The sequence below is a fragment of the Carettochelys insculpta genome, chromosome 6, assembly GCF_033958435.1.
Source record: "Carettochelys insculpta isolate YL-2023 chromosome 6, ASM3395843v1, whole genome shotgun sequence".
NCBI lineage: Eukaryota > Metazoa > Chordata > Testudines > Carettochelyidae > Carettochelys > Carettochelys insculpta.
Window position 1 is genome coordinate 7,885,140 of NC_134142.1, and position 26,286 is coordinate 7,911,425.

The window sequence follows — 26,286 nt, forward strand, 5'->3', positions numbered from 1 at the left end:
GTGGAAAAAAGTCACTGAGGGCGAACACAACACCATTCCATGTAACTGCCCCACACAAGGCAGGCAACAAGGGCCGGCATGGCTTTCTTGAATTTTTAAAAAAAAAAAAAAAAAAAAATCTTTTACCGGTGGTCCTTTACATGGCAAATTTGAAGGAAGTGGGGAGAAGTTTAACTGCTTCTAAACAGCCCCACTTCCAGACTTACACCTGAAGCAGAACACCTCTCATAAGCCAGAGCATAGGAGGAGAACAATACAACTCAAGCGGCGGTATCGGTACCAGCAGCCCTTCCTGTTTTCTGCTTTGCAGATTAAGCTTTATTAGGAGCAGGACGGCTGCCTTTTAATGGCACACTGACAATGCTTTTATAAGGCACGGAGGAGTCATTCACACACTGGCTGTTCCTTGGCTGGTGTTTTTCTGATGCGCCCATTGCTCCAGTGGTCGAGCACTGGGAGCAGCATTCATTTCTTTCCCTCTCCGGGCACAAGGAAGTTGTGCTTCGGCTAATTAGCCAAATGGGAATGAGCAGCAGGTTCCGGCAGCGAAACCTGCAGCTGGTTTTGGAGGACTTACGTTATCGTTCGGATAGAGGACACGGGAGATGTTCTCAGCCAAATTTCTGTCCAAGACGGCTTGAATGTAATCCCCAACGTTAACTACAAGGGAAGAGTTGAGTCAGTACAAGTGCATGTTGCACGTGAGGCTTGGTGGGTTGCACACAGGGGGGCTAATGATCTGAGGAGTTGCAGAAAGATGGGGGGAATCGGACAATAAAAACAACACAAGCTTGAGTGAAAGTAACAGTGAGTCAGGAAGAGGCCCTGTTCCTGGGCTAGTCAAACTGGATCCTTCCTCCTGGATTACCTCTCCCCAGTAACTTCTGTTTAGAGTTGGTTAAAAAGGAAGGCCCATTCCTTGTCCTAGCAGCAATGTATCAATTACAGAATCACAGGGTTGGAAGAGACCTCAGGAGATCATCAAGTCCAACTCCCTGCTCCAAGCAGGACCAATCCCAACTAAAATATCCCAGCCAGGGCTTTGTCAAGTCAGGACTTAAAAACCTCTAGGGATGGAGATTCCACCACCTCTCCAGGTAACACATTCCCCCACCCTCCTGGTGAAATAGTTTTTCCTAATATCCAACCTAGACCTCCCCCACAGTAACTTGAGACTATTGCTGCTTGTTCTGCCACGTGCCACCATGAAAACTGCCTCTCTCCATCTTCTTTATTATGTTATTTCTCTCCTTCCCCTGGCAGTCTTCCCATTGACCCCCAAGCACGTGATTGGCTTCACTCGTGAGGAGATTCAGGCCAGAAGCAAATACTCCACAGAAGAACTACTCACAGTCTCGGAGGTTGAAGTCGTTAGGTGCCCGAGCAGACCACAGCCGCATGGTGTTGACAGTGTTATTCATGTATCCAGGCACAGGAGTATCATAGGGCAAGGCAAGGACCACCTATTACACAGGGGTTAGGTATGAGCTGGGGTGAGCCAGGTTTGGAAGTCTTATAGAGAAGAAGCAGGAATTAAAATGTGACTTCATGAGATATTCCTAGAAACACAGCACAGCCTGAGAGGGGACAGTCCTGGCTCAACATGGAGTCTGGGCAAAGCCCCTGAAGTCAACAGAAGGATTCCAAATGACTTCAAAAAGCAATCCAGGCAGGATCAGGCCCAGAGAAAGGGCACTTCAGACAACAAGGAATTGAGAGCCTAATGAAACTACACCACCAAGTACAACAGGCTGAGTCGTCCCTCACAGGCCCTGAGCCGTCAGCCTGGCACCAGTAATTATACAATACCATCCATTGCTCAGGGCATAGTTGGGATTCTTTTCCTAGCTTAAAACACCCCACCCCGAAAATGCCGATATATATTATTTATATACAGTGCTTTTTTGTGCCAGTACTTGCTGGTACTGAGTACTGGCACCTCATCAGCCCCAGCCATGGGGTTGGGGCAGGGAGCCGGCTGAATACCAGCTTTAAAAAACACAACAAAACTTTTTACATACAACTGAATTTGTAAAGTTTGTTATAAATCAAGGTAGAAAAGCAACCTGTGGCTAACCACCTATGGCTAACCCTGGCAGCTCTTTAAAAGGGAGAATTTCCAATGAGGTCTACAGCTACAGTAATGAGAAAAGGTGGAAATGACTTCTAGGAGTGCATGTAACTAACATATTCTAGAAATCTGCTTGGGACCTTTGCTCCCTGCCCTTACACGCCCCTCTCTAGATGGGACAGTTCGAGAGTTCAGGAGATGGGGCTGGAGAAGAGGTGAAGTGTTATGGATAAGCTAATCAAACTCACCTCCTCCAGCTACACAGAAAAGTTGCTCACTGATGTCCCATCTTCAGATCACAGAGTGACCCCTGGTTTACCTGTCAGCTGCACCTGGACAACACTGTCAGCATGGGACGCTCGCGAGCTGCGGATAGGCTGAGGCCTGGTTGGAGGTTTGCCCCCCTGTAGTGGGCTGTATATTTTGCCAGTATTGTTTATACTGAGGGGCAAACCACAGAATCCTAGGGCTGGAAGAGACCTCAGGAGGTCCTTGAGTCCAGCCCGCTGCCCAAAGCGGGGCCAACCTTAACTAAGGTAACGTTTTAATTCCTATTCTCAGTACTGGTACCAGCCCAGACTGCAAGGGCAGGGGCCAGGAAATGCTTCAAAACGTTTGGTTGAAAACACTGTTTCTACAAGGCCAGCCTTGGCTCAATTGCGGTCTCGCAGACAGCCGTGAGTCATTTCCTGTCAGCAGCAGGAGCTGCTGCATCTTGCAGCCTTCTCTTCTGACCACAGCACAGAGTGTCAGTTCAGTTCCATGGACAGAACAAGCAGCTGAACAACGTGCAGAGGAGACAGCCCTGGCTAGCGAGGGATTCCACAGCCCACACCTGAGGTCTGCGATCCAGGTTTTAGACCCTGGAGGACTGATCCTGGATTTCAAGTTCTTATCACCGATACACAAATAGGACTTGGAACACTGAATACTCCCAGACACCTTAGTATGACAGTATAGACCTTATGCTTTCAAACGATGGCCCCTCTTGCAGTATTACAATGCTCATTACGTCATATTAAAGCATGCAAACAAGGATGAATTTCCAATTCTGTTCATTCATGCACTATATCACATGTTTGCTGCCTTCCATAGGGGATCTGTATTTAAAAAAAAGCTCAGGGTGAATTCATTTTCAATTGGCAACACTTCTACCAAAGCACATGAGTGCCAGGTGCTACTGTCATACAAATAGATATTATAAGAACGCCAGGGAACTTTCTGACTCTTACTTCCTCCAGTTCTACTGACTACGTAAGCTTTTCTTTAAGCTTCATGCAGTTCAAATGCTACAGAAATACCTTTCCCACCTGCCCCTCCACCCCAGATGTTTACAGCTGTTGTGCCTGGTGGCATGCTGCTATAACAGGGACTGCCTCAGAAACACAAGTGGCGTGTTCTCAGCATTGTGGCAGTTTCCACAGACAGCTGAACTAAAAAGAGGATCCCAGGCTAAGGAGGATCAGAGAGCTGCAACAGAATTCAGGACTTGGCAGAGATTTGTTGTGCTGAGCCTCCTTGCAGTTTATGGAAGGAAGGAACCAGCGAGACGAGGGTGCCCGCTTGGATTTATCATAGTTTACATCCTTTCTAAAAAGGCCCTTCTGGTGGCAAACCACTGCGTCCCTTGCACAACAAAGGAACAACAGGCCTCAGTTTTCCTGCATTGGTGCTGCAGGGAGTTCTCTTTCAGGATAAAATACTCCACGTTCCTGGCTTCTGAAAATGAGAATGAAGAAATGCATCAGCGGCTGAGGCATGCCCAGCTCACAGCAGTACCTGTGTGTCCACCCACTTCACGCCACCCTTGGTGTGTTCCACTCGTCCATAGAAGTGGACAGGCAGCATGTACTCAGGACGGGCTTTCTCCCAGGGGTTGCCGTGTCTAAGCCAGTCGTCCGCTTCCTCCACCTGGAAAGGAGGAGGGGTCAAACAGTTATTTTTACCTGCATCTGGCATGAGGTGAAGCAAAGCAGCTCAGCGCCACTCCTGGAGTGAGTGCAACAAGGACCGAAGCGGTGACACTATAGGGTACATCGGAAGGCTCCCATTCAGCTGGAGGGCCCTTAGGATGGGCCCGGGCTGCAAAGTAAAACTCACTGTGCCGTATCTCAGGGTCCAGGTCAATGGGCTCTGACTTGCAGGGCCCCGGCAGCTGGACAAAAGAGAACAGTAGAGAGGTTCACACTCAGACTGAAGCCTGGGCAATAAACCCTGTGTGTGCATGTGCACACGCGTGTTAGAGCTCAGGCTCCAGCTGCTGTTTCCAGCCCCACAGCCCCAGCCCCAAGAGTCAGCCGAGCTGGGCTCCAAAGCTGCGTTTCCTCTAATTTTTCCATTCATGGGTGGAATAAATTTTGTTATGTGCACTGACACATGTGGATGTGCACCACCACTAGAAACATGTTGCCACTTGGGGGTGCTCTGCTAATCAGCTGGGCAGCACCTGAATCACTCCTGGGCTGCCACCCACGTGCTCAGCTTACAGGGAACACTGCTCCAAGGCTCTGTGCTACAGGTTTCTCTTAGATGTTCCCTAAGCAGCTTGCCCGCTAATCTTGAGGGGACGGTGTAGTGTATGAATAAGTTGGAGATTAAGTGAACTCAGCAGTAATGGATCAAAGAAGAAAGATGCCTCAGTTCCTGCTGCTGATTTAGATACTGGCACGAGGCCTAAGTAGTCCTGAGAGTGGCAAACAAGTTACTGAAGCCTGGGAAGAACAGAGCTGCTTTTTGCTCATTAATGGGGTTATCAATATTGAGCACAGTCCTCAGGAAATGCCAGGGTGCGTGCGTGTGCTATTGTTAAAAGCCATTTGTGCTTCAGATTATTCCTCGGACTGGTGTTCTCTCAGCATTTGACTCCATTCCGAAAGGAACCAACAAAGGGGCCAATTTCCCAGCGCAACTGGTGGAAGGCAACTCTGCCAATTACCGGCCTACCATTAAGGTGAAGTAGTCTCAATATAGGCAGACAATTCAAACCCACTTAGCTCCCACAGAAATGGGGCACTTATAGAATCCTAGGGTCGGAAGAGACCTCAGGCAGTAGTCAAGTCCAACCTCTTGCTACAGGCAGGACCAATCCCACTTAAACCATCCCAGTCAGGGCTTGGTCAAGCCAGGACTTTAAAACCTCTGGGAATGGAGATTGCACCACCTCTCCAGATACCCTGTTCCATGTGCCCCTGTTGAAGGAAGGAAGGTGGCAGTTGGGATGAAGAATAGAAAGACCGAGTTCTGCCAGTTTAGTCTCTGCACTGTCTTTGTGCTTCTGCTAGCTTGGGACAGGGGAGACGAGAAAGAAGTAGCAGCTAGTTTTAAATTTGTTTTGGTAAAAAGTGTTTGTAACGAGTGTGTGGGGGAAAAAACTCCTCCTCCACCGCCACCCCTGATCCCGGTCTCTGAATTGAGCAAACTCTGGCTACAACACTAAAGCTACATTGCAGGAAACCACTACTAAGGTACTGCAGCATAGGGCATTTATATCAACTGCATATTTCATATAGTGGCAACACACCCGTCCTTGCCCAGCCGCAGAAGAGCAAATGTTTTCTCAGCCAGCAGCTGAAACAAAAGGTCGGCCTGGTCACGCTAGAAGATAAGGGAGAGGAAGGAAGCCTTCTCCTTAATCTGATCCTCAGCCCGATTATGTGTCAATTTTGGTAAGACAAGAAAGCTGCAATCTAATTGTATTACTAACAGTGGCTCTTGTTGTTACCCCCTCTTCTGAGCCCTTATCTACCAAGTCACAAGGTCTGAGACAGGGCTAGGTCAGAGCAGCTCAGCAGCAGAGAATGCAGCAAGCAATTAAATACCAGAGACCTACTGCTCTTCACCTACAGAGAGGGGAATAACTTTGGACAAACATTTGCTTGGGGCTCTGTCCAATGCCTTACTGACATCTCGGGCACTCTGGATTGATCATCTGATGGGGACACTCCTGGTTTGCCTCACTTCCCCCTTCCACTGCTGCATTCGTATCTCCCCGTCTACTTCTCTCTTCCGCAGCATCTCCTGAACAATATGGGTTTGGCGAGCATTTGGCAAGGCCGTGTCCGTATGCACAGCCCTGCAGTTGTACTGGCACACCTGTTCTGCACGAAGATGCTCTATGCCCCTGGTCCTCAACCTACCCACCACTGTGGGCCACTTGTACAGCTGTGTGTGTCACGAAGGCCACAGCCACGTGCCGCACTCACAATAAGCGTGGTCCGAGGCGGTCACACACGCTGTGGCTCTGTGCTGAGTAAGCTGTTAACCACTGCTCTGTGCTGAGAGCTCTCCCGTCGGGGCTAAAACACCCACCTCCACAAATGGCATAAGCTGTGCACATGGGCGCTTATGCCAGTGTAATTTGTGTCACTCCAGGGGAGTGAAATAATCACACCCTTGAGCGACATAAGCTTCTTCCAGCATAGGCTGCAGCCTAGGCGTGGTCTTAGTCTAACTACATGAGCAACAAGACACACACCATGGACAAGTGATTACTTAACACATACAAGGCACAGAGTTCTCTTAGGGCTTGCCTACATTTAAATGTTACGGAGAGGCTCCCGGCATTACGAGGAACAGCCCACCACCCAGGGAAGCATTCGCTAGGAGAATTCTCCTCTCAGCCTGGTACTTACTACCCTGGGGGTTAGGTTGGTTTAACTTTGACGCTGGGGAGAGGCTGGTGGAGGATGTGTTCCCCCACGCCTGTGCAACCCAGTTGCACTGACAGTTTCCTAGCCCGTTCCTTGGGCAACTGTCCTTCAGTGAAAGCCAGCTGGAAGGGTACATGCCAAGAAATTATGAGTCCGCAGATTTCCAGCACACATCCTGACCCTCCCACAGGTCGTGCTGTAAAGGAAGCCCACAGGAGAGGCCCCTGTCTTAGAAAGCCTTTAATTAGATCTAGTAACATGGGAAGGGGTCCTGCAGGCCTGGCAAATAAGTAGGTGACCATATCTTCCTATCCCAAACACAGGATGTGAATGGGGGGGAGTGAGGCTTTTCCCCTGCTGCTGCCAGCAAGAACTGCTGCTCCAGGGGACTCCCTTGGCTGCCCCACACTTTGGGGCACTGTGATCCAGGCAGCAGCTGCGACGGTCTTCCTCCTGGCTCCCCTGAGCCATGGGAAGCCGGGCGGCAGCTGCGCCAGTACACTCCCAGCTTCCCCAGCCGCAGGGAGCTGGGCACCGGCTGGCAGGCAGGCTGGTGTGGCTCCCCCGAGCTGCAGGGAGCTGGGTACCAATGTGGCAAGGCCCCCTGCTGGCTCCGTCTCCAGGGTGGCTGGAGAGCATGCGAATGCTCTCCAGCCAGCAGCTGTGTCTGCATTCAGCAATTAGCCCCTTTGTTAAACTAAATCAGGACGCCTCTCTGGTGGCCAAAATACAGGGCTGTCCTGGCAGAAACAGGACGGATGGTCACCCGAAAAATGAGGGACAGAGTCAATACCACCTATGGACTGGACACAGCCTGCTTCTCTACACCAGCTGGTCACATCACGAACCCTTTGAATGCGTGGCCTGGCATGGCTGAGGATTGTTTGAATCAAGCATTTAACTTTAGCCCCGGCTGCACCGAGAGCAATGCAGCCTGAGCGGGTAAGACGGCAAATCTTAGAGCAACTGAACAGCCTGAAATGAGCTTAGGAGCTGCAAGCGGATGCTTGAACATTAAGTCATTATCATAAAACCCTTGAAGCAAGGGGAGCCAGCTTTCCACCTGCAAAGCCAGCAGCCAGCCTGTGCAAGGCTGTTGGAACAATTATTATAGTGGGGGTGCCGAGGGCCATTGAACCAAACTGTAAAACAATGGAAACCACTTCAAGCCAGGCGGTGCTGGAGCATCACTTGCACCTCTAGTTGCAGCACCTGTGAGCCTGGGTTGGACATTTTCATGCTTTGCATTCCAAAAAAGCCACCGAACAGTTGTTGGCCAATAACGTATGAAGAGCTCTTATGAAACACTCAGAAGTCCTGTGTCGCTTCACCTTCCCCCCCTCCCCGCCTCTCGCAACCAATGCTCCAGTTCTTCAATTCTCTGGTGCAAATATGCTCTCTCTCAAACTCTGAAGTATAACATATGCACCAGCCATAGCCAGAACCCTTTCACAGTCAGCACTGGAGTCACAGGGTTTCACGACATGCTCTCCTTGCTTCTCCACAGCACAAATTAAAGAATCACGGAACAATAGAGCTGTAAGGGACCTAAAAAAAAAACATTGAGTCCAGCCCCCTCCCCTAGGCAGGACCAAACCCATCAGATCAGCCCCGCCAGGGCTTTGTCAAGGTGAGACAAACACCTCCAGGGATGGAGACTCCACTACTTCCCTGGGTAGAACATTCCACTGCTTCACCACCCTCCAAGTGGAAAAGTTTTTCCTAATGTTCAACCTGGACCTTCTCAACTGCAACTTGAGACCATTGTTCCGTGTTCTGCCATCCGTGACCACTGGGAACAGCCTCTCTCCAGCCTCTTTGCAACCTCCCTTCAGTAAGTTGAAGGCTGTTATCAAGTCCCCCCTCAGTCTTCTCTTCTGCAGACTGAACAGTCCCAGTTCCCTCAACCTTTCTTCATAGGTCATATGCTCCAGCCCCCTAATTATTTTGGTCACCCTCCGCTGGACCCTCTCTCCAGTGTATCCACATCCTTCCTGTAACTGGGGGTCCAGAACTGGACACAGTACTCTGGATGTGACCCCACCAAAGCCAAATAAAGAGGAATAATCACTTCTCTGGATCTACTGGCAACACTCCTCTTGATGCAACCTAATATGCCATTAGCCTTCTTGGCTACAACGGCACACTGTTGACTCATGTCCAGCTTCTCGTCCACTACAACTCCCAGGTCCTTTTCTGCAGAACTACTACTGAGCCAGTCGGACCCCAGCCTGTAACAATGCTTGGGATTCTTCCGGCCCAAGTGCAGGACTCTGCGCTTGTCCTTATTGAACCTCATCAGATTTCTTGCAGCCCAGTCTTCCAATTTGTCTAAGTCACTCTGGACCCTGTCCCTGCCCTCTAGCGTATCTACCTCTCCCCCTAGCTTAGTGTCAAACTTGCTGAGGGTGCAATCCAACCCCTCATCCAGGTCATTGATAAATATGTTGAACAGAACAGGACCCAGAACCAAACCTTGGGGCACTCCACTAGAAACCAACCGCCATCCCGACATCGAGCCGTTGATCACTACCTGCTGGGCCCGAGGGTCTAGACAGCTTTCTATCCATCTTACCGTCCATTTATCCAATCCACATTCCTTTAACTTGCTGACAAGAATATTGTGAGAGACCGTATCAAAAGCTTTGCTAAAGTCAAGATAAGTCACATCCTTTGATTTTCCCCTATCCACAGAGCCAGTTATCTCATCACAAAAACTAATCAGATTGGTCAGACATGACTTGCCCTTCATGAATCCAAGCTGACTATTCCTGATCACTTCCCCCTCCTCCAAGTGCCTCAAAATGACTTCCTTGAGGAGCCCCTCCATGATTTTTCCAGGGACTGATGTAAGACTGACTGGCCTATAGTTCCCTGGATCATCCTTTTTCCCTTTTTTAAAGGTGGGCACAACCTTTGCCTTTTTCCAATCATCCGGGATCTCTCCCGATCTCCACAACTTTTCAAAGATAACGGCCAAGGGCCCATCAACGACATACGCCAACTCCCTCAGAACCCTCGGATGAATTAGGTCCGGGCCCATGGATTTATGTACGTTTAGCTTTTTTAGATAGCTCCTAACCTGTTCTTTCCCCACCAAATGCTGTCCACCTTCATCCCACAGTGCATCACTTACGCATTAGTCTGGACTCCTTTTCCCTTCATGGTAGTGTCCCAGGGGATTCTGCCCATCAGGTTCCTGAAGGAATCAAAGTCTGCTCTTCTGAAGTCTAAGGTGTGTAATTTACTGCTCTCCTTCCTTCCTTTGGTCAGGATCCTGAAGTCTACCATCTCACGATCACCGCTTCCCAGGTTGTCCCCCACCTCTACCTTCCCTATTAGTTCCTCCCTGTTTGTAAGCAGCAGGTGGAGCTGTGCACAACCTGTGGTCAGGTTCTTCAGCACTTGTACCAAGAAGTGATCCCCAATGTTCTCCAGAAACTTCATGGCCTGCTTGGGTACCGCTGTATTGGTCTCCCAACAGATGTCAGGGTAATTAAAGTCCCCCATGATAACAAGAGCCTGCGAGAGCCCTGTGTATCCCTAGGTTCTTTGTTGAGATTGTATGTGATACATGATCTTGTGAAATCCTACTTCCAGTCTATCTTTGTTGAAGGTTCAGCAACAATAACATTCCCTGGGATGTCACAGAAGCATGTTGATGACAGCCCGCAATCTCTGTTGTTGTTTTCCTTTGGTTTCTGTTCTTAGTTTACTCCTGACACCATGTCATGTTCCTCTACCAGATACGGCCTGTCTACAGAGCTTGCTTAAGCACACCAGCTAGGTTCATCCTAAGATGCTTCGATGTGGAGGAGTAGAGGATAGAAGCTATGTTAAGACAAAGCAACTTAAGAGTGAGGAAGAAAACTCACATCCCTGCTGTTTAATTAGCAGCTCTTTAATAGGAAAGAAGTGATGAACTGTGCATGTTGTGGAAGATCCACTGAAGTACATAGAGCCCTATGTGAATACCCGCTTTACAGCTGTGCATATGGATCTCAATGGATACGAAGCCAATACCCACAGATTCGCAGGGCTTTGCTAGAAACAGCAGTACTGTGAGGACTGGCACATCAGACCACTGCTGGCAGGCACCAGCACCTGGCACTGTCAGCTCCTCTGGCCTGGCTGCATCACACCCAGCCCCACCCACTAGGGAAGGCACTAGGCCTAGCAGCTTGACTGCTCCCACAGTAGCGTGACCTAGGACAGCTGCCGCTCAGCCTGGTGCCGGCCTCAGTGAGCAGGGCTGGAGGTGGTACAGCTGCACCAGAGGAGCTGCCTGCACTGCATGGAGTGAAGACACTCTACGCCTGTGGACGTGCAGCTCCTTTTGCCACTGCTGTTCCCAGGACAGCCCTGCAGGTCCCTGGATGCACACTTTATAGCTGTGCATATTTGCATCTGTGGATACACAACGGGTCTCTGCACAGGGCTCTATAAATAAGGTACAGGTTGAACCTCTCTAGTCCGGCACCTTCAGGACCTGACTGGTGCTGGATGAGAGACTTTGCTGGATATAGCACAATACTGTCTAGCAACATTACCGACACTTCTACTGCTTACTGGGCTCTTATGCACGTAGGGGTAAATTACAGGTAAATAACAGCACAGAAAACAGAGCCAGGACTGGAAACTTTATGGGACATGGAAACTTGGCCTCAACCACCAGCAGACATCCTGCCAATTACAATCATGCCAGATGACAGATGTTGCCGGACGAGAGAGGTTCAATTTGTACATAACACACCAGGTCCCCTCCTGGTGGAACAGGCGATGCAGGTCACCTGTTGTGATGGAACGTTCAAGTCGTTTGCTCACATGGCTCTTGGACGAGGCTTTGTGGCAAATGATTTGGAGATGCGCAAAGAGCTGCCAAGCTGCAGGCTCTGGGGGAGTCCATGAGCCACAATGTTCAGAGATTCAGGGACAGATTGTCAGAAGAGAGGCCCAAAGATTTTCATTAAAAACGCACAGGCTGTGAGCGGGCAGGCAAACAGGCATCTAGCATTCCATGCATTCTTCAGCACAAACAAAGGCTGGCTTGTCCGTGCAGTTGGGTTACATGCCTATTCAAACAAACGCACTTATAGTCGCACTAGGCATGCCTCTCATCTGACCTTCCAGTTCCTTTTAAGTAAAACTAAAAGATTGTAGGAAACATTTAAGACACCGTTATATGGTCGCATGAAATTGAAAAAAACATACCCCCAGCCCGTAAGAGGCTTCATGTCAAGTTTTTAAACCCTCCCACTAACGGCTCATGTTGACAGTTATAGGTTAGCCTGGGCACCTCTGTTTTGTAATGTCTACATTGAACCCTGGTCATCTGTTTGCAAGATCCTCAGTTAATGATTTCCTCAATTTCAACAACCCAGCTGGTTTAAAAAAAAAGATGTTGACAGCATTGCTGCTCTGGAAGAGTTGTGAAGGCTTTATACATACCTCAGAGGGTACATATATTTAGAGCTATAAGAATCTGGGAGCACCGTGGCAAATGATCACTGGCAGAAGTATTCCTTCTAATACACTTTCTTCTAGACAAAGATGATTACAGTAGTCTCAGGCCAGATCTGTTTACAAGGTAATTGGCTCCCTGTTTGCAGCAGCCTAACTCAAGTGGATCTTGAGAACTTGATGAGAGAGCAATAGATTTCATCAGAATTTAAATCTTTCTGGAGACCTGCAAATGCAGCAGGAGGGCACCTCAATGAAGTGCTGCTAAATGCAAGATTAGATGCCACCTTAATGCCAATGTATTGGAGCTCCAGAAGGGCCATTAATTGTGTACAGGGCCTAGTGGTAGAGAACAGGGTCAGGTTAAGGCAAAGAGTGAGGAACGAAAGTGATTTCCTTGCTATATCACTAGCTGCTCTTTGATAGGAACAATGTTATAACTTGTGCATGCTGAGGAAGGCCGGCTGTTCTGTTGTTTATATGATTAGTCATTGCTTCCTTGCCATGGGTCAGATGGAATTCTGTACATCAACTGCACCGCACATGAGATCCCGTTCTATAGACCACACAAACATACACAGGAAAAAAACAAACCCTCCAGGGCCAATAGAAGAGCTGGATTCCACAGGCGAGGGCTAATCAAGAGGAGTTTCCAATTACAGCACCAGGTGAAAGCTCATGAACACCACACAAGAAACAGGAAGACTGGAGCATGGCAGCGGCAGAGGACAGAGAAGCCTGTGTCAAAGCAAGAGGACTTCTGCATTTTGTAAAGGGCCAGGCCCAGGGGCCCATCACCCAAAGGGTCGAAGCTGTCCCCTGCTAAGAGCGGGCACCAGTGAGCTCAGGAGCCGGGGAAGCAGTTCTCTTCTTGGGGAAGCGGTGGGATTGGTAGGCCTAGAACTTCCCATCTCCAACCTTCATGATGTCACCCCACTTGGGCCAGTGCTCTCTGATATTTTCTCCATGGAATTACATCGTCCCCAAGGTGACCATCGTCCTGTATTAGGCGGGTAAAAAGACATCCCAACTTATTCTTTAAAAGGGACTAATTGTCTGGTACTTGAGCCCTTTCCTACTGACCTATTCCACCAGCAGCTGCGCAGGTGCAGCTGCTGGTGGGACTCACTTCCCCAAGCCTCAAGAAAGTGGCGCGAGCTTGGGCGGCTGCTGCAGCCTTGCTGCTTCCGCGGGGAGCACCAGCGGCTGCTGCTTCCCCAGGGCTCCAGGGCTGGGAGCGCCCACAGCTGCCACCTCCCTGGGCTCTCGACTTCCCAGGGTTGGTGCAATCAGAAGGAGCCACCTCTCCCCTGCCTCCCTCTCTAGAATCGTCCTCCCACTTCCCCCCAGGTTGCCCTAATCTTCCCCCATCTCCCACTCCCTGCTCAGCTTTCTCCTTTGTGAGGACAAAGCCTGGGGTGGGGAGGGGAGGGGTCCTCTGCCTGTCAGAGCCCTGAGGCTCTTCTACTGTGTGTGTCCAGGTCACAACCATCCTTCTGTCGCAGGCTGGTCACCACATCTCCTTGGCCACGTAATAGTAACCCTTTCCCTGCCACAGGAAGAGGAGCGCTGCTTTTACCACAATCCCCACTCTACCACCCAGTGAGTGGGAGACCCCCAAATTCAGACCCAGCCTGGCCAGGTGCTGCTTCCAGCCAGGTCAGTGAATTTTGCCTTTTTGCAGCTGGGATTAACTTGGCCCCAGGACTACACATAGCTTCTCCAGGATGGCACAGCCACAACAGGGCATCTTCTTTTGGGGCTGTTCCTGCACTGCCCACTGCTCCAACCCCACAGCTCCACACTGGCCCCCAGCTGCACTTCACCTAAAGCGAGTGCAACAGGTTTCAAACAGGTGGCGGGGGGGGAAAAAAACAAGCTGTTTAAATTGGCCGTGCTGCCAAGTTCGGCCAGGGTGTGTCCTTCACCAGCCAGCAGCACAATTTCAGAGCAGCGAGGCAGGACCGCCTCAGCTGGCCAGTTGTTACTGCACAGACCATGCGTTTTGGGGAACTCAAAGGGCTCGTTGTTTCTCCGGGCAAGGTAGATGTGCCAAGATCTGCTGTAAACAGATTAGTCTTCTGCAAGCACCAACTGGTCAGCATCAGTCAGTGGCTCTGCACGTGGGTAACTGCATTTTCCATCTACTAAAGTATTCAATACTTCTGGGGCCGGGCCCGAGTAATGGAAAGAAAGTGGGTTTTGTCATTGTGGCACTGCATGCACTCCAAAGGCCTGGTTTCATGTCCTGGCCCTTTCTGGGACTCCCTGTGACCTTGGGCAAGTCACTGAGTCTCTCTGTGCCCAAGTTTCTCACCAGCAAAAGAGGGATGGTACTTTCCTTCCACCACCTTTTGTCTGCCTTGGATGTCGAAAGATGGAAACACTTCAGGGCAGGGGCCGGCTCTTACAGGTACAACCCCAGAGGCACTGAACCCACCGACAGAAGTCACTGCTCTAGAGCACTGGCTGAGAGCCACTGGACTTTTAGCTCATGGGGTAGAGCATAGGGCTTTAGTTCCTAAGGTCCCAGGTTCATTCTCCACTGCCGACGACCTGGGTCCTTCGGCCTTTACACAGGTTGTGTGCCTGTACAGCACCTAACACGATGGGGCCTGTTATTATAACCAGGCCTAACAAATTCACTCTCACCCAGGCACTCTTAGTAGCTGAGCTTAAAAGTGTTCTTAAACAGGGTGCAGAAAAGAGGCAGATGTAATTTACCACAAACTGCTTTTACTGTGACCACTCACATGTTAAAATTATTAACTGGTAAGGTCTTAAAAAAACAAAAACAAAAATAAAAAAAAAAAACCCACACAATCTGCAAACACAGGTATCCATAATTAGACTGATAAACAAACAAAGGAAAGAGGCAGGAGTATCCAATCCACCCCTCCTTGTGGGCTGGGTCTCTCAAGGAGAAAACACTTGAACAATTGAAGCAGCAGCTGTCTGCCAATAAGCACTCCTGCAAGCTTTAGCATCACGGCTGCCATCCACATCACCCCCTGCGACCTTGGGCCTGCCTTGTCCTAAGATGTCCTGATGCGACTGGGCCACAGAGAAGGACCCAGGTGCTATTGTCACTGGTTAAATTCCAGCCACTAGCTGGAATGTGAGACTTTGTCCTCTCCCCCCGCCCCCATTGTGCCCTTTTCTTTCTCCATCTTATATTCCTTCCTCTTCCCCTGCAGCCTTTTGCTTCTGTTTAAGAAGAGTCTAGCTTAGTTGGCCACGACTGCATGGATTTACAACACTGCTGTAAGCGTGTGACTGGAGGGACAGCTAAAAGCAATCCCCTGCGTGTTTGCCAGTTCTCAGATCGGGTGAAAAGTCTTTTTGTGCTGCACTTTTCCAGCCGTGATGCTGGGAGAGGAAAACGTCAGAGACACGCTGCGTGTTCTATTGTGGCTGTTCTTTGCTCTCCCTGCTTGTACGTATTTATTTTGTCTCATCTTTGTCATTTGTTTTGCTTAAAAGGAGACTGGAGTGGGCTTTAACCAGCAACATCCAGCCCATCCCAACTAACTCTGCTTTTTTCCTTTCCCCAAAAAAGGTCAGTTATTACTGTCCGAGAGACTGGCAGAAGTGGGAGTGTTATTTCTGAAACACCCTCTCCAGCTGCCCAGAAAGGAAACAAGGGATGTTGTTAAAATATAAGTCCTATTTAACACTTGATCCTTCAAGTGCTCTCCCTGTAATACAGAGGATTCTGGTGGTGTGGTCTCTGTATCAAGAGCTCAAAACTTAGCTTAAAACTCACTGATGTTGGGCAATGACTGGGTTACATTAACACCTTTAACCTTGGCCCAAATATTCCATACAAATCAATGTTCACGTGCCTGGACTTCAGTCAGGGCCTGAAGATGCACCAGCACGAGAACCCCTTTAGTCCAGCAAAACAGGGTAGCTGGGTTAAAGATTTTGCAGGGCCGGGAGGATGCTGCAAGGTCTGGATGGGAGGGGTAAAGGGGTAGGTCACTCCACACCCCATGCTGCTCCCAGGCACTGCCCTCCAATACTACAGGAACAGTGGGGAAAGCCACGGGGTGGGGGCACATTGCTGCATGGCCATGCCTCCAGTTGGGGCAGCAGCAGCACACAGAACCTCTTCCTCCTCTGTACCACGGGTGTTCCTGGATTAAGGGCACCAGGAGGAGGTTCAGGTGTCTAATACCAACTGCACACACCCCAGCAAGCTCGATCTAAAAGCTGCCCCAGGCTCTCTGCATCGCAGAGTGATTGGTGGGACAGGCTGGAATTCAAGCGGAAGCATTGAGGTTTCAAAAAAAGTGAGTGAAAGACTCCATTACAAACAGGCAGAAGTCAGGGTGTTCTTTGTGTTGATATTCAATTTTACGTTTGCCGCATGGTCAGCAAGAAGCTGGTATTTGTATAGACAGCACAGCATTGACTCACTGCTGTGTGAGCATGCAAGGGGAGGTACTGTGAAACCACTGGGTCAACAAACTGGTGGGACAATCCTGAAAAATGTATTTGAGATGCTGAAGTTCCAAGCATCTCAGCCTGTCTCCTGGCCATCATTACACACATCCTGCAAATTCACCTTCTTAAGCAGCTGATACCTTAATTCTAGATTAAGCACATTTCCACTGCAGTAAAACCTTCAGACTGAGCATTTGTTTTCTAAATATTTAAGATCCAGTACACTAACTAGCTCATGGAACTGCACCGACTGTGGCCTGACGACGCATCAGGTTAAAGAACTACAGACGCAAGAGAAGATACACTCTGGTTTTGGTCCCAAGGCATTAGGTGGGGTTTTGCCAAGGGGTGTATCAGCACAGAAATGGTATAGCCCCATGCTCACTCCATCAAGTAGTTTTGTTTTGGGTTTGCTGGTGGGAGGAAGGACTCTTTCTCCATCTTACAGGCAACAGTGTAATTGGGGTTTTAGGATTTCAAACCTACTTAACAATAAGCCAAGGGCAGGGGAAAGAACCTAGAGCTTTTACGTTTTCTTTGGGGAGGAGGGATATCACACTTCCAACTTGTATCACAGGTTTCTTCAGTTAACAGAAAGCTTCATCTTGTATTTGCTCTCCTAAATGCAGCTTCCACTACCTACATTAATCTGAAACACCAGCTCTGGAGTATTCAACCATGGCCAACACATGACAAACGGGAGTAAAACATTCTCAGCTGCCCAGTGCTCCCGGTGTTGGGGTTTAAAGGCTGAATTATTTTGTTCCACAAAGAGGGGAAAGAAATCGAGCTCTGCTGATCCATACCTGCCATCCATCTCGGATCTTCTGGTTGAAGATGCCGTACTCATATCTGATGCCATACCCGTAGGCAGCAAGTCCAAGCGTTGCCATTGAGTCAAGGAAGCAGGCTGTTAAAGACCAACATTTGAAGGGTGCAATTAGCAAAGCTTCCCATTATGGTTTCCATCAGCCTCTGAAAGCCATAGTGAGTATGGCTCCAGCACCAACCCACCTCATCCCACCTCCCAGCTTACGGGAACCAGCACCTTGAGGACTTAAGATCAGTTGAGGTGCATGTGTGAATGGGAGCCAAGATAAGGCTGGTTTTGGAGACTCTGCTTCGTGGATGACTTACAACCAGGTTGATCGGATACTCGAACAACTGTGAGAGTCGGTACAGGGCCAGGAAGTCAGTCCCCCACTCTCTTCCATCAGAGCCATATGCAGTACTGCACTGATATGAGCAAAGAGAAATAGTTGCCCTGTCCCACCCTCACCGTCTCCCCGACACACTCCCACACCTTGCCCTGAAACACCGTCCTCGGCTACAGATGGGATTTGTAGGGCCATCGGCTCAGACACAGCCCAGTCATCTCTGCATGGCCGTTACCTACTCTTCAGCTGGCGTCTCTCTTTCCCAGAGCCAACATGCTGCACGTCCCAGCCAGGCAGTAACAGAAAGGAGAGATGGGCAGCGCCCGGGAAGGGAAGCCCAGGCTGAAGAGGACAGGTACAGTCCAAGAACAAAAGACAGACTCTCTCTACACCAGCCATTCTCAGACGGAATTGGGACCCCAAAGTGGGCTGCAACACCATTTTAATCAGTTTGCCAGGTCTGGCTGAGCCTTGCTGGGGCCAGGGGCCAAAGCCTGAGGGATTCATCACTGAGGTGGTGGGGCTCAGGCTATAGGATGCTTAGCAGGGGAAGAAGCCCTTGGACATCAGGATTTGCCCCTTCCCCATCCATGCCAGAGGGGCTCAGTTTGACTCTGGCTCCCCAGTCGGGACAGGGGGAATCGGGCACTCTCAGGCTTTGGTCTTGAACCTCCTGGGGTCATGCAGTAATTTGTGTTGTGACGAAGTTTGAGAGCCCTGGATCTCAACTATCTGGGAAATGGCTCAGCGAACGACCAGAAATAATTTTTATCCAGGGAGGGGTGTGTGGGAAAGGCAGGGAGACCGCACAGGACGGAGCTCACTTATTCTGCTGCCCCTGGCATTGTCCATCACCACCGCACTACAAGCAATCGTGACCATTTCATCCACACTTCAGACTGGGCAGTCATGTGTTGCGACTGCTACTTATTACACTAGTTGGGGTGAGTAGGCTGCTACCAAGTCTCCTCTGGTTGCATCTCATCAGCTGCTAAGAGCGTAAGCACTTTAGGGCAAGGACTGTCCTTGTACTGCCCATGCGCCAGCACCTGTCACTGCAGGATCCTGGCTGAGTCTGCTAGGTATTATTGTAGTGCACACAGACGAGTGCTCCGTATGCCCACGGGAAGAGAGCCTGGCATGGGCTGACTGCTTGGTAGGTTCTCTAACGATCAATGCCCCTGAAGCTCACTTACCAGCCAGTCTACCAAGACCTCCGTTACCAAGGCCAGCATCCTCTTCAATGTCCTCCAGCTCTTCTATGTCCAGCCCTAGCTAAAGGCAGAAAGAAGATGTGAACTCAGGTGCCCGAGCTGAGTGACCACTTATGTCACATCGTCATGAGGTAGTGAGAGAAACCAGCAGAGATGCCAACAGAGCTATCAGAAAGAACATGTTCTGAACACAATTCATTCAGCGCTTCAACGCCATCCTTTGTTACCTTCCTTGCAGGCAGGTACTCCTCAGAGTGCAGTCTTAAGACGACCCCTCTCTGCTGCTGTGACAGCGAACATCCCCCCCGAAAGCACCTTTGTTCCCACCCCTTTCTAGGCACATTTTGCCCACCAGTGAAACACAGCTTCTTTTGGAGGACTGGTAACCACCTGTAACAAGGGCACTACGCAACAGGTCAGGGTAGTAAGTGAGGACTAGCTTGGCCAAGGTAACCAAGTATGAAAAGCATCAATGCTTCATTGGTGGTAGCCAGGACATCAGAGCGAACACGCCTTTTCTTCCAAAGAGCACCAGGGAACTTTAATGATCTGAGGCTCTCAGGACATTGGTCTTACACCTCACTCAAAACACAGGGCCTCCAGAAGCACAGTGCTCCCTCACATATGGCTCTGGCATTGCTTTATTTCTGGCACTATGTGTCACATACATGACACAATTTTCATGAAGATTTCCATTCCAAATACAGGCCAAATCTGACCATGCATTGCTTATCTCTACCAGGAAGCCACACAGCTCATGCTACACACTATGAAGACATTTGAAGACACTGGGACTGGATTCTAAACACGGAATTTTGCTAGGCGCTTTGGGGTAGATAAGTTGCTGTGCTTACATAGAGAAGATATTAAAATCCCTCTGAAAGAACTTTATGCTGCACTAAATTAGGCCTAGCAACATATGAGGCAAGGACCTAGCATTTGCACTACACGACAGTGATATTTCAGCACACATTTTTAAAAGATGCTTCTTAGATACTACAGAAAGTTCATTTAAGTTAGCACTTACTGCTAGTTAAATTTGTAGCTACTGAAAAAACTAAAGAACATTTTACTCTATTAAATAATTATTCAGGTCATATTAACTTTATCCTCAAGTACCAAGGCTGAACTTCTCAAAGTAAAGCCTTCCAGGCCCTAACTTCCATGGAACAAAAACACATTTAAAGAACATCTCCAAATTACCAGCACAGTACATTCCAGTAACTGGAGAGTTACACTGTCATAAGATGCGCCTGAACACAGAATCTAAATACAGCCCTGTCTGAAAAGACCTTTGCTTTACTCTTATTTTCTTCTTGCTGGAAGGTGAACAATTCAGGGAAAAAAATATTTCAAAAGGAGAGCCATTTGTTTGAAGAATATCCTGTTTCTGCTGTGTAACTGCTGGAAATGCCACAACCTAACGAGCTTACTGGTACAAGGATAGCAAAAGGGTAGAATGGAAAAAAGCCATTTTCAAAACTTTGGAATGACAGCAGCGGTCATACAGCGATGAATGGTGGAGCAAAGCCAAGCATGGGTTTGCATTAGTCATCTCCATAAAACTAAATGTTTTAGTTTTATTCCACTCTTCATTATTGATTATATGTAGAAACATCTAATGGACATGTTTCAGGCTATCCAGTTTTGGAACAACAGATTTAAGGTCTAGGTTTTCAGATATCCTGAGATCCCAAGACGTCCACTGATCGGAGCTGAAACTGTGAGCACTTGGCACCTCTGAGGATCAGTCTCAGGGATTCTGAGATTCCAACCCTTGGTGACATTAAGTTGATTCCAATTTGCCTTCAGGCATTAGAATTTACATGCCTACAACCACACTATCAGCGCATACGTTTTACATACGCTGCATACCACATTTTCAGGTAGAATACAGGCCGTTTGTTTCTGGGATAATTTTAAGATCACTTTCTGTGTCACATGGGACCATAACCACAAGTATGAGTAACAGTGCTAACTGAGAAGCAAAGAATTTTGGTATGCTGGAGCTGAGAGAGTTTGGTGTTTTTGAAGCTACCAACTAACATGGCTCTATCTGGAACTTCTGGAGTTCCTTATGCCAGAGAAGAATTTAGACAAAAGTACCAGAATATTATGATCTGAACACAGACTAATTTAATTTTAAGATTTGAGGTTTTCCAGTGTAAATCAATGTACAACATGCCCTTGTTTTTCTAAACAATCATTCTGAGTCACTGTGGATTTAGAGAATACTTAAAAATTTGCACACACGGTCTTGTTAGCAGAGAAGTAGCTATTATACACCTCATAGCCTGTGATCAGCATGCAAGCCTCAGACAGCAGCGAGAAGTAACATCTTGCTTCCCATTGAGTAGCTAAAATGAATTTCACCCCCAAGAGGTTTATTCTGCTGCTGAAAATTTTTAAAGGCAGTAACATCCTGCCAACTGTTGGTGCCAAAAGTAAAGACATTTCCGTACATAAGCAACTCCCACTGAACACTCAGTTAGCATTCTTTCAATAAAAACAAACAAACCATCACGTAGCACTTTAAAGACGAACAAAATACATTTTTCAGGTGATGAGCTTTTGTGGGGCAGACCCACTTCTTCAGATCTGGAGATATGCCGTTTCCAGTACAGCACTGACGGTTTTATAACACAGAGTTCAAAAAAAAAAATTGAAATAAAAGCTGACAAATCAGATACACAGGACAGAAAGGGGAAGGGGAAGGAGAAGGGAGGGTGTAGGGAGGGGAGAGAATTACCAAGTAAATGTCCCGCCTGAGATCACTACAAATATCAAAGATGGGGAAGCTGTCCTTGTAATGTGTGAGGTAATTGCTATCTCTTAAGACCTAGCCTCAACTTATGGAATTTGAGCATAAACTACAGTTCACATGTTTCCCTTTGTAATCTGCTGTTAAAGTCTCTTTGTTGTAAGACTCATATTCTCAGGTCTTTAACAGAATGGCCAACTCCACTGAAATGCTCACTGACAGGTTTACGTGTATTCAGATTCCTAATGTCCACTCTTTTGCCCATTCATTCTTTGGAGATGTGTTTGTCCTGTTTGTCCAATATACACGGCAAAGGGGCATTGCTGGCATATATAACATGGGTTGAAGTACAGGAGAATGAGCCCTTAATCCTGTAATGCACGCGGTTATGTCCAGCGATGGTATCTCTAGAATAAATGTGGACACTTTAGCCATATAGAACGGTGTCTATCAACTGAATTCTTGTTCTAGGATAGCAACAGAGAGATAGCCATGCTAGTCTATATACTATCAAAACAAAAAAGTAGTCCAATAGCACTTTAAAGACTCACAAAATAATCATCACCTAATAATTATTTTGTTAGTCTTTAAAATGCTACTGGACTGCTTTGTTGTTCTAGGGTACTTCTGATTACAATGCACCTCCTCCAAAACTAACAAACAAACAAACAAACAAACAAACAAACAAAAAAAGAAAAGAAAAGAAAAAAAAAAGAAAAGAAAAAGAAAAAACAAACAAACCATTACTCAGTTAGACTGCAACATATAAACACTTACCTGATAAATTGCTTCATCACAAGCATTCTGCAATCCCAAGTTTATCATGGTGTTCTGTAAGGTACGGCCCATATAAAATTCTAGAGAGAGATAGTAAACTCTCTGAAACAAGAAAACAAAAGTAACTTCACTGAAACATGTACAGATAATTCAGGAACTGGAAACATTATTTTGGCATCTTCTAAATCCAAGAGTAATAGAACCAGATTATCTCATCAGGAGAGTTCAAGTCTTTTTTCAGGTAACACCCTGAGTAGACTATTAGCCAATGTCTCAAACTGAAATCTCTCTCAGGGCTGTCCTCTTTTTAAAAAAAAGTTCAAATATAGTAACCCTACCTATGCGTGTTTATGAAACAGTTAATGTAAATGAAGGAGACATTTCAAATTAAACCAGACTTCAAAATGTCAAACAAGTGACCAGACTCCAATGTACACACAGTGGCTTTTAAGAGTTGCTCCTGCTTTCTGCACAAAAACCATCTAGATACAATCTCCCCTCAGGCAAATATTCCAAATAATACAAACCTTTGTCCCCTGAAATTTAATTTCCTCCTAGGCTTATTATGTTTATTACAGCTGTGCTAAAAGACCCAAGTCAGAGATAATGGCTCTCTCTACTGGGCTAAGTGCTGCACAAATGACTCAAACAAAGGCTTTCTCCCTTGCCCCAGAGGATTCACAATGTAGGTGTGTAGAGAGTATGCAACAGGTGGAAGGGAAGGTAACAGTAAAGACTACTACATTTGCATAAAGGTCACAGTAAGATGCCTCTCTAGCCAATGCCTGAGAGAAGGCATCACAGCAAAGGTGGGTTTTAAGGAGGAGGGGGAAATTTAGACGCAAAAGAGGGAGCTTTGTGAATTCGGCACAGGGCTCCTTCCACATTAGCATGTGTGTGTGAAAGAGCACAAAGACACTTGTTGGAAAAGTAGATGTACAAACAACTGTGACTGTCAGAAGAGTGGGCGCACCCTTGTGATAAGTAATTACACTTCCTAGACTGGGAGGGGCTTTCGAATGATGTCACAAACAGGATTACCATCTAATCCACTAGCAAGCACAGTTCTGCGGTCAATACAAACCAGAGGACAAGCAATGACCTAGAGGAACGCTAAGCCAATTCACTGGAGACTGATCGATCAGTCCCAATTCCTTCTCAGAGGAGCCCCAGGGCTCCGAGAGGATGGACATGTCACACTTGGTCCCATGACACACCTGTTCCCATCCTCTTCCCCTATATCACTTCCAACAGTGCTACTAGTTCCCCATACAGACACGAAGTCCTGGTATCTCCATGAAACGCACGCATGCTATTAAAAGCCTTGTCTACTCAAGGAAAAATTAGGATGATAGGGCCAGGATTTTCCTAGAAGAAACGCAGGCTGTATGCACGGCCTTGCAGGCCACAGGAAGCACTACACAACTCTCTCAGGATAGGACGATTCCCTGTTTCCCTTTAAATTTTGATTACATATACTGTGTACTTTTTGGTTTCCTATTGCCACATTAGGAGGCTCAGAGTTAAAAAATGCAGCCAGGGTACAGAAAGACATACTTTGGCTGGACGATTTTCTTCAGAGTAATATAAGAGAGCAAGTCATACAGAAACAACTGTGAATCATAAAACAGCCGCAGGCATGAAAAATGGCTCCTTGTACTTTTGCAACAGCTCATGTGAAGTTTTTTTTTTAAAAAAATGCTGAAAGAGTTCAACAATACTAGCACTAAAGTGCTCACAGCTTTGAAGTTGTCACTACCAATTAGTTTTGCTTGTATGTTTAGCCAAATCATCAGCTACAGGCCAACTCTGGCCTTTTTGATCCCTTAAACTAATTTACCCTAAAAGGGTTTCCAGACATTCACAGTAGACCAAACCCATTGGACAACACATAAAGGGGGCAGGATTATCATACTGCTGCAGGACAATTCAGCAAACCCTTTCTCAGCATGTTGCACACTGATGTTTCCAGCCAAGTTTTGTTCAACTCATAAAACAAATCGAAGTGGCCTAGTTTGTTTAAACCCAGTTCCTGGAATCAGGCACAAATGAGGAAGCAGACCACTTCCCGTCCTAAAAACATCTAGTTCCTTCTGAGCAAGGAGGGATGGGGAAAGCTTTGCTCATGAGGGGCTAAAGGTAGGACAGCAATATCTCCTTCCTGTCTCCAGCATCTAGCCAGGACTATGCCTGTGTCAAGTGTGAGGTAGCCTCCTCATTCCTGAGCCTTGGAGGGCCTGGAGCACAGGTACTGGACAAAAGGCTGCTGGGGATGCAACAGCACCTGCCTTGAAATGATTTCCATCACACAGAAGCTGTAGGGTTCGGTCAGAGGGCTCTCATCACCTGCAATAGACAAGTGCTTCCAGCTCCCCTCTACTTGAGTCAGGGACTACTCCCCGTTCCCATAACCTGTGGGCTTTCCATACAGCTGCACCCCTACTTGGGGATCTGCCCAAGGGCCTCGAACTCCCCCTACCCCCTTGTGACCTGAGTCCTTGCACAGCAGTATGATCCCTGTGGTGCAGCCCCACCGCTTGCACCGCACCCTCCTGGTGATCCTGGACTGGGATCCCTGTAACTCAGCAACCTCCAGCAAATCTAGCGTGCATACCCTGTGCCCAGCATCCCCCGTGCCCAGGCAATGTGCCCCCCTCCCCCTGAAGCTCACCTTGGGGGCCTTCTCATAGTAGTACTGCTGGGTGCGGATCCACCTGCCCACCAGGTGGTCCCGCACCGTGTGCGCCAGGGCAAAGTAGTAGTCACGGGGGGTGGCCACATTGCGGTCCTTGACCAGGGTGAAGTGCAGGTGCCGGTTGAAGCCCTTCTTCAGCTCGGCCACATTCTCCACCCCTACGATGCCACGGATGCTGATCTGCTTCCTCTTCTCCTGGTCGGTCAGCGGCCGTGCCATCTCCGCGGGCTGGGGCTGCAGGGGGCAGGTGCGGTCAGCTCAGCTGCTTCCTACCCTGCATGGGGTGCACCCCCCCCAGAGCCCAGCCTGGGGAGGGGGCAGCCGGGCCCTCTGCTCCCCCAAAGCACTCAGCAGGCAGGAAATAGAAGCCCAGGGACTGGCTGGCTTGGAGGCAGACCCAGTGCAGCCTGCATGGGGAGGGCTGGGTGATCCAGGGAGGGCCCCCCACTGGCCCGGGCTATAAATGGGGGGCACTCAGGGAGGGGAACGCGCCTGGATTGCATGGGAGCACCTCGCTTGCCCCCTCCATAAACAGCGGGGACCTATGGGGAGCGCACAGCGGCAGGCAGGGGGCACCCACCCTGCGGCTGGGACAGGGGAACCCCTTCCCCGGGGTGTCCCCGCTCTACCCGCAGGGGGCGCCCCGGGGCGGCCACCCACCTACCAGCTCTCAGGCGCCCGGTCGCACGTCTGCCGGGCACAGGGGGGCAGCGCCCCGCCCACCTGTACTTGTAGACCGCGGTTGGCTCCCGCCCGCGCCGCTCACAGCGCCGCAGCCACTCCGGGGCCGGGAAGCGGGGCCGCCCCGCCCCGGCCGGGAGCAGGTCGCTGGCTGCGGGCCACGGGTGCAAACAGCCGGCTCCGCCCCGGGGCCGGGCCACGTGCGGCGCGCGGCCGGAGCCGCCTGCAGGCCTGGCCGGGGGGCGGTGGCCTGTGTGCGGGGACCAGCCTGCTCCGGGCGTGGATCGGGGCCGGGAGGCGCAACCGGCTCGGTCCCCAGCTCCGCCGCCTGCCCCAGCCAGCGGCCTCGCCCTGGAGCCGCCGCGTGGCCGG

At 49.0% G+C, this 26,286-nt stretch overlaps 1 protein-coding gene across 1 annotated transcript in view; it reads right to left on the minus strand.

Moving 5' to 3' along the window:
* The window catches only part of PYGL (glycogen phosphorylase L), a 46,937-nt gene extending 20,901 nt beyond the window's left edge, over positions 1-26,036 (minus strand). The window contains exons 1-8 of the mRNA XM_074996200.1: positions 25,898-26,036; positions 25,210-25,467; positions 22,539-22,640; positions 18,983-19,061; positions 17,436-17,539; positions 3,851-3,982; positions 1,352-1,463; positions 578-660 (exon numbers count right to left, since the gene is read on the minus strand). Of these exons, the coding sequence (XP_074852301.1) occupies positions 578-660; positions 1,352-1,463; positions 3,851-3,982; positions 17,436-17,539; positions 18,983-19,061; positions 22,539-22,640; positions 25,210-25,452 (855 nt within the window). The 5' untranslated portion in view covers positions 25,453-25,467; positions 25,898-26,036. The remainder of the gene's footprint in view (positions 1-577; positions 661-1,351; positions 1,464-3,850; positions 3,983-17,435; positions 17,540-18,982; positions 19,062-22,538; positions 22,641-25,209; positions 25,468-25,897) is intronic.
* Positions 26,037-26,286: the final 250 nt, after the last annotated feature.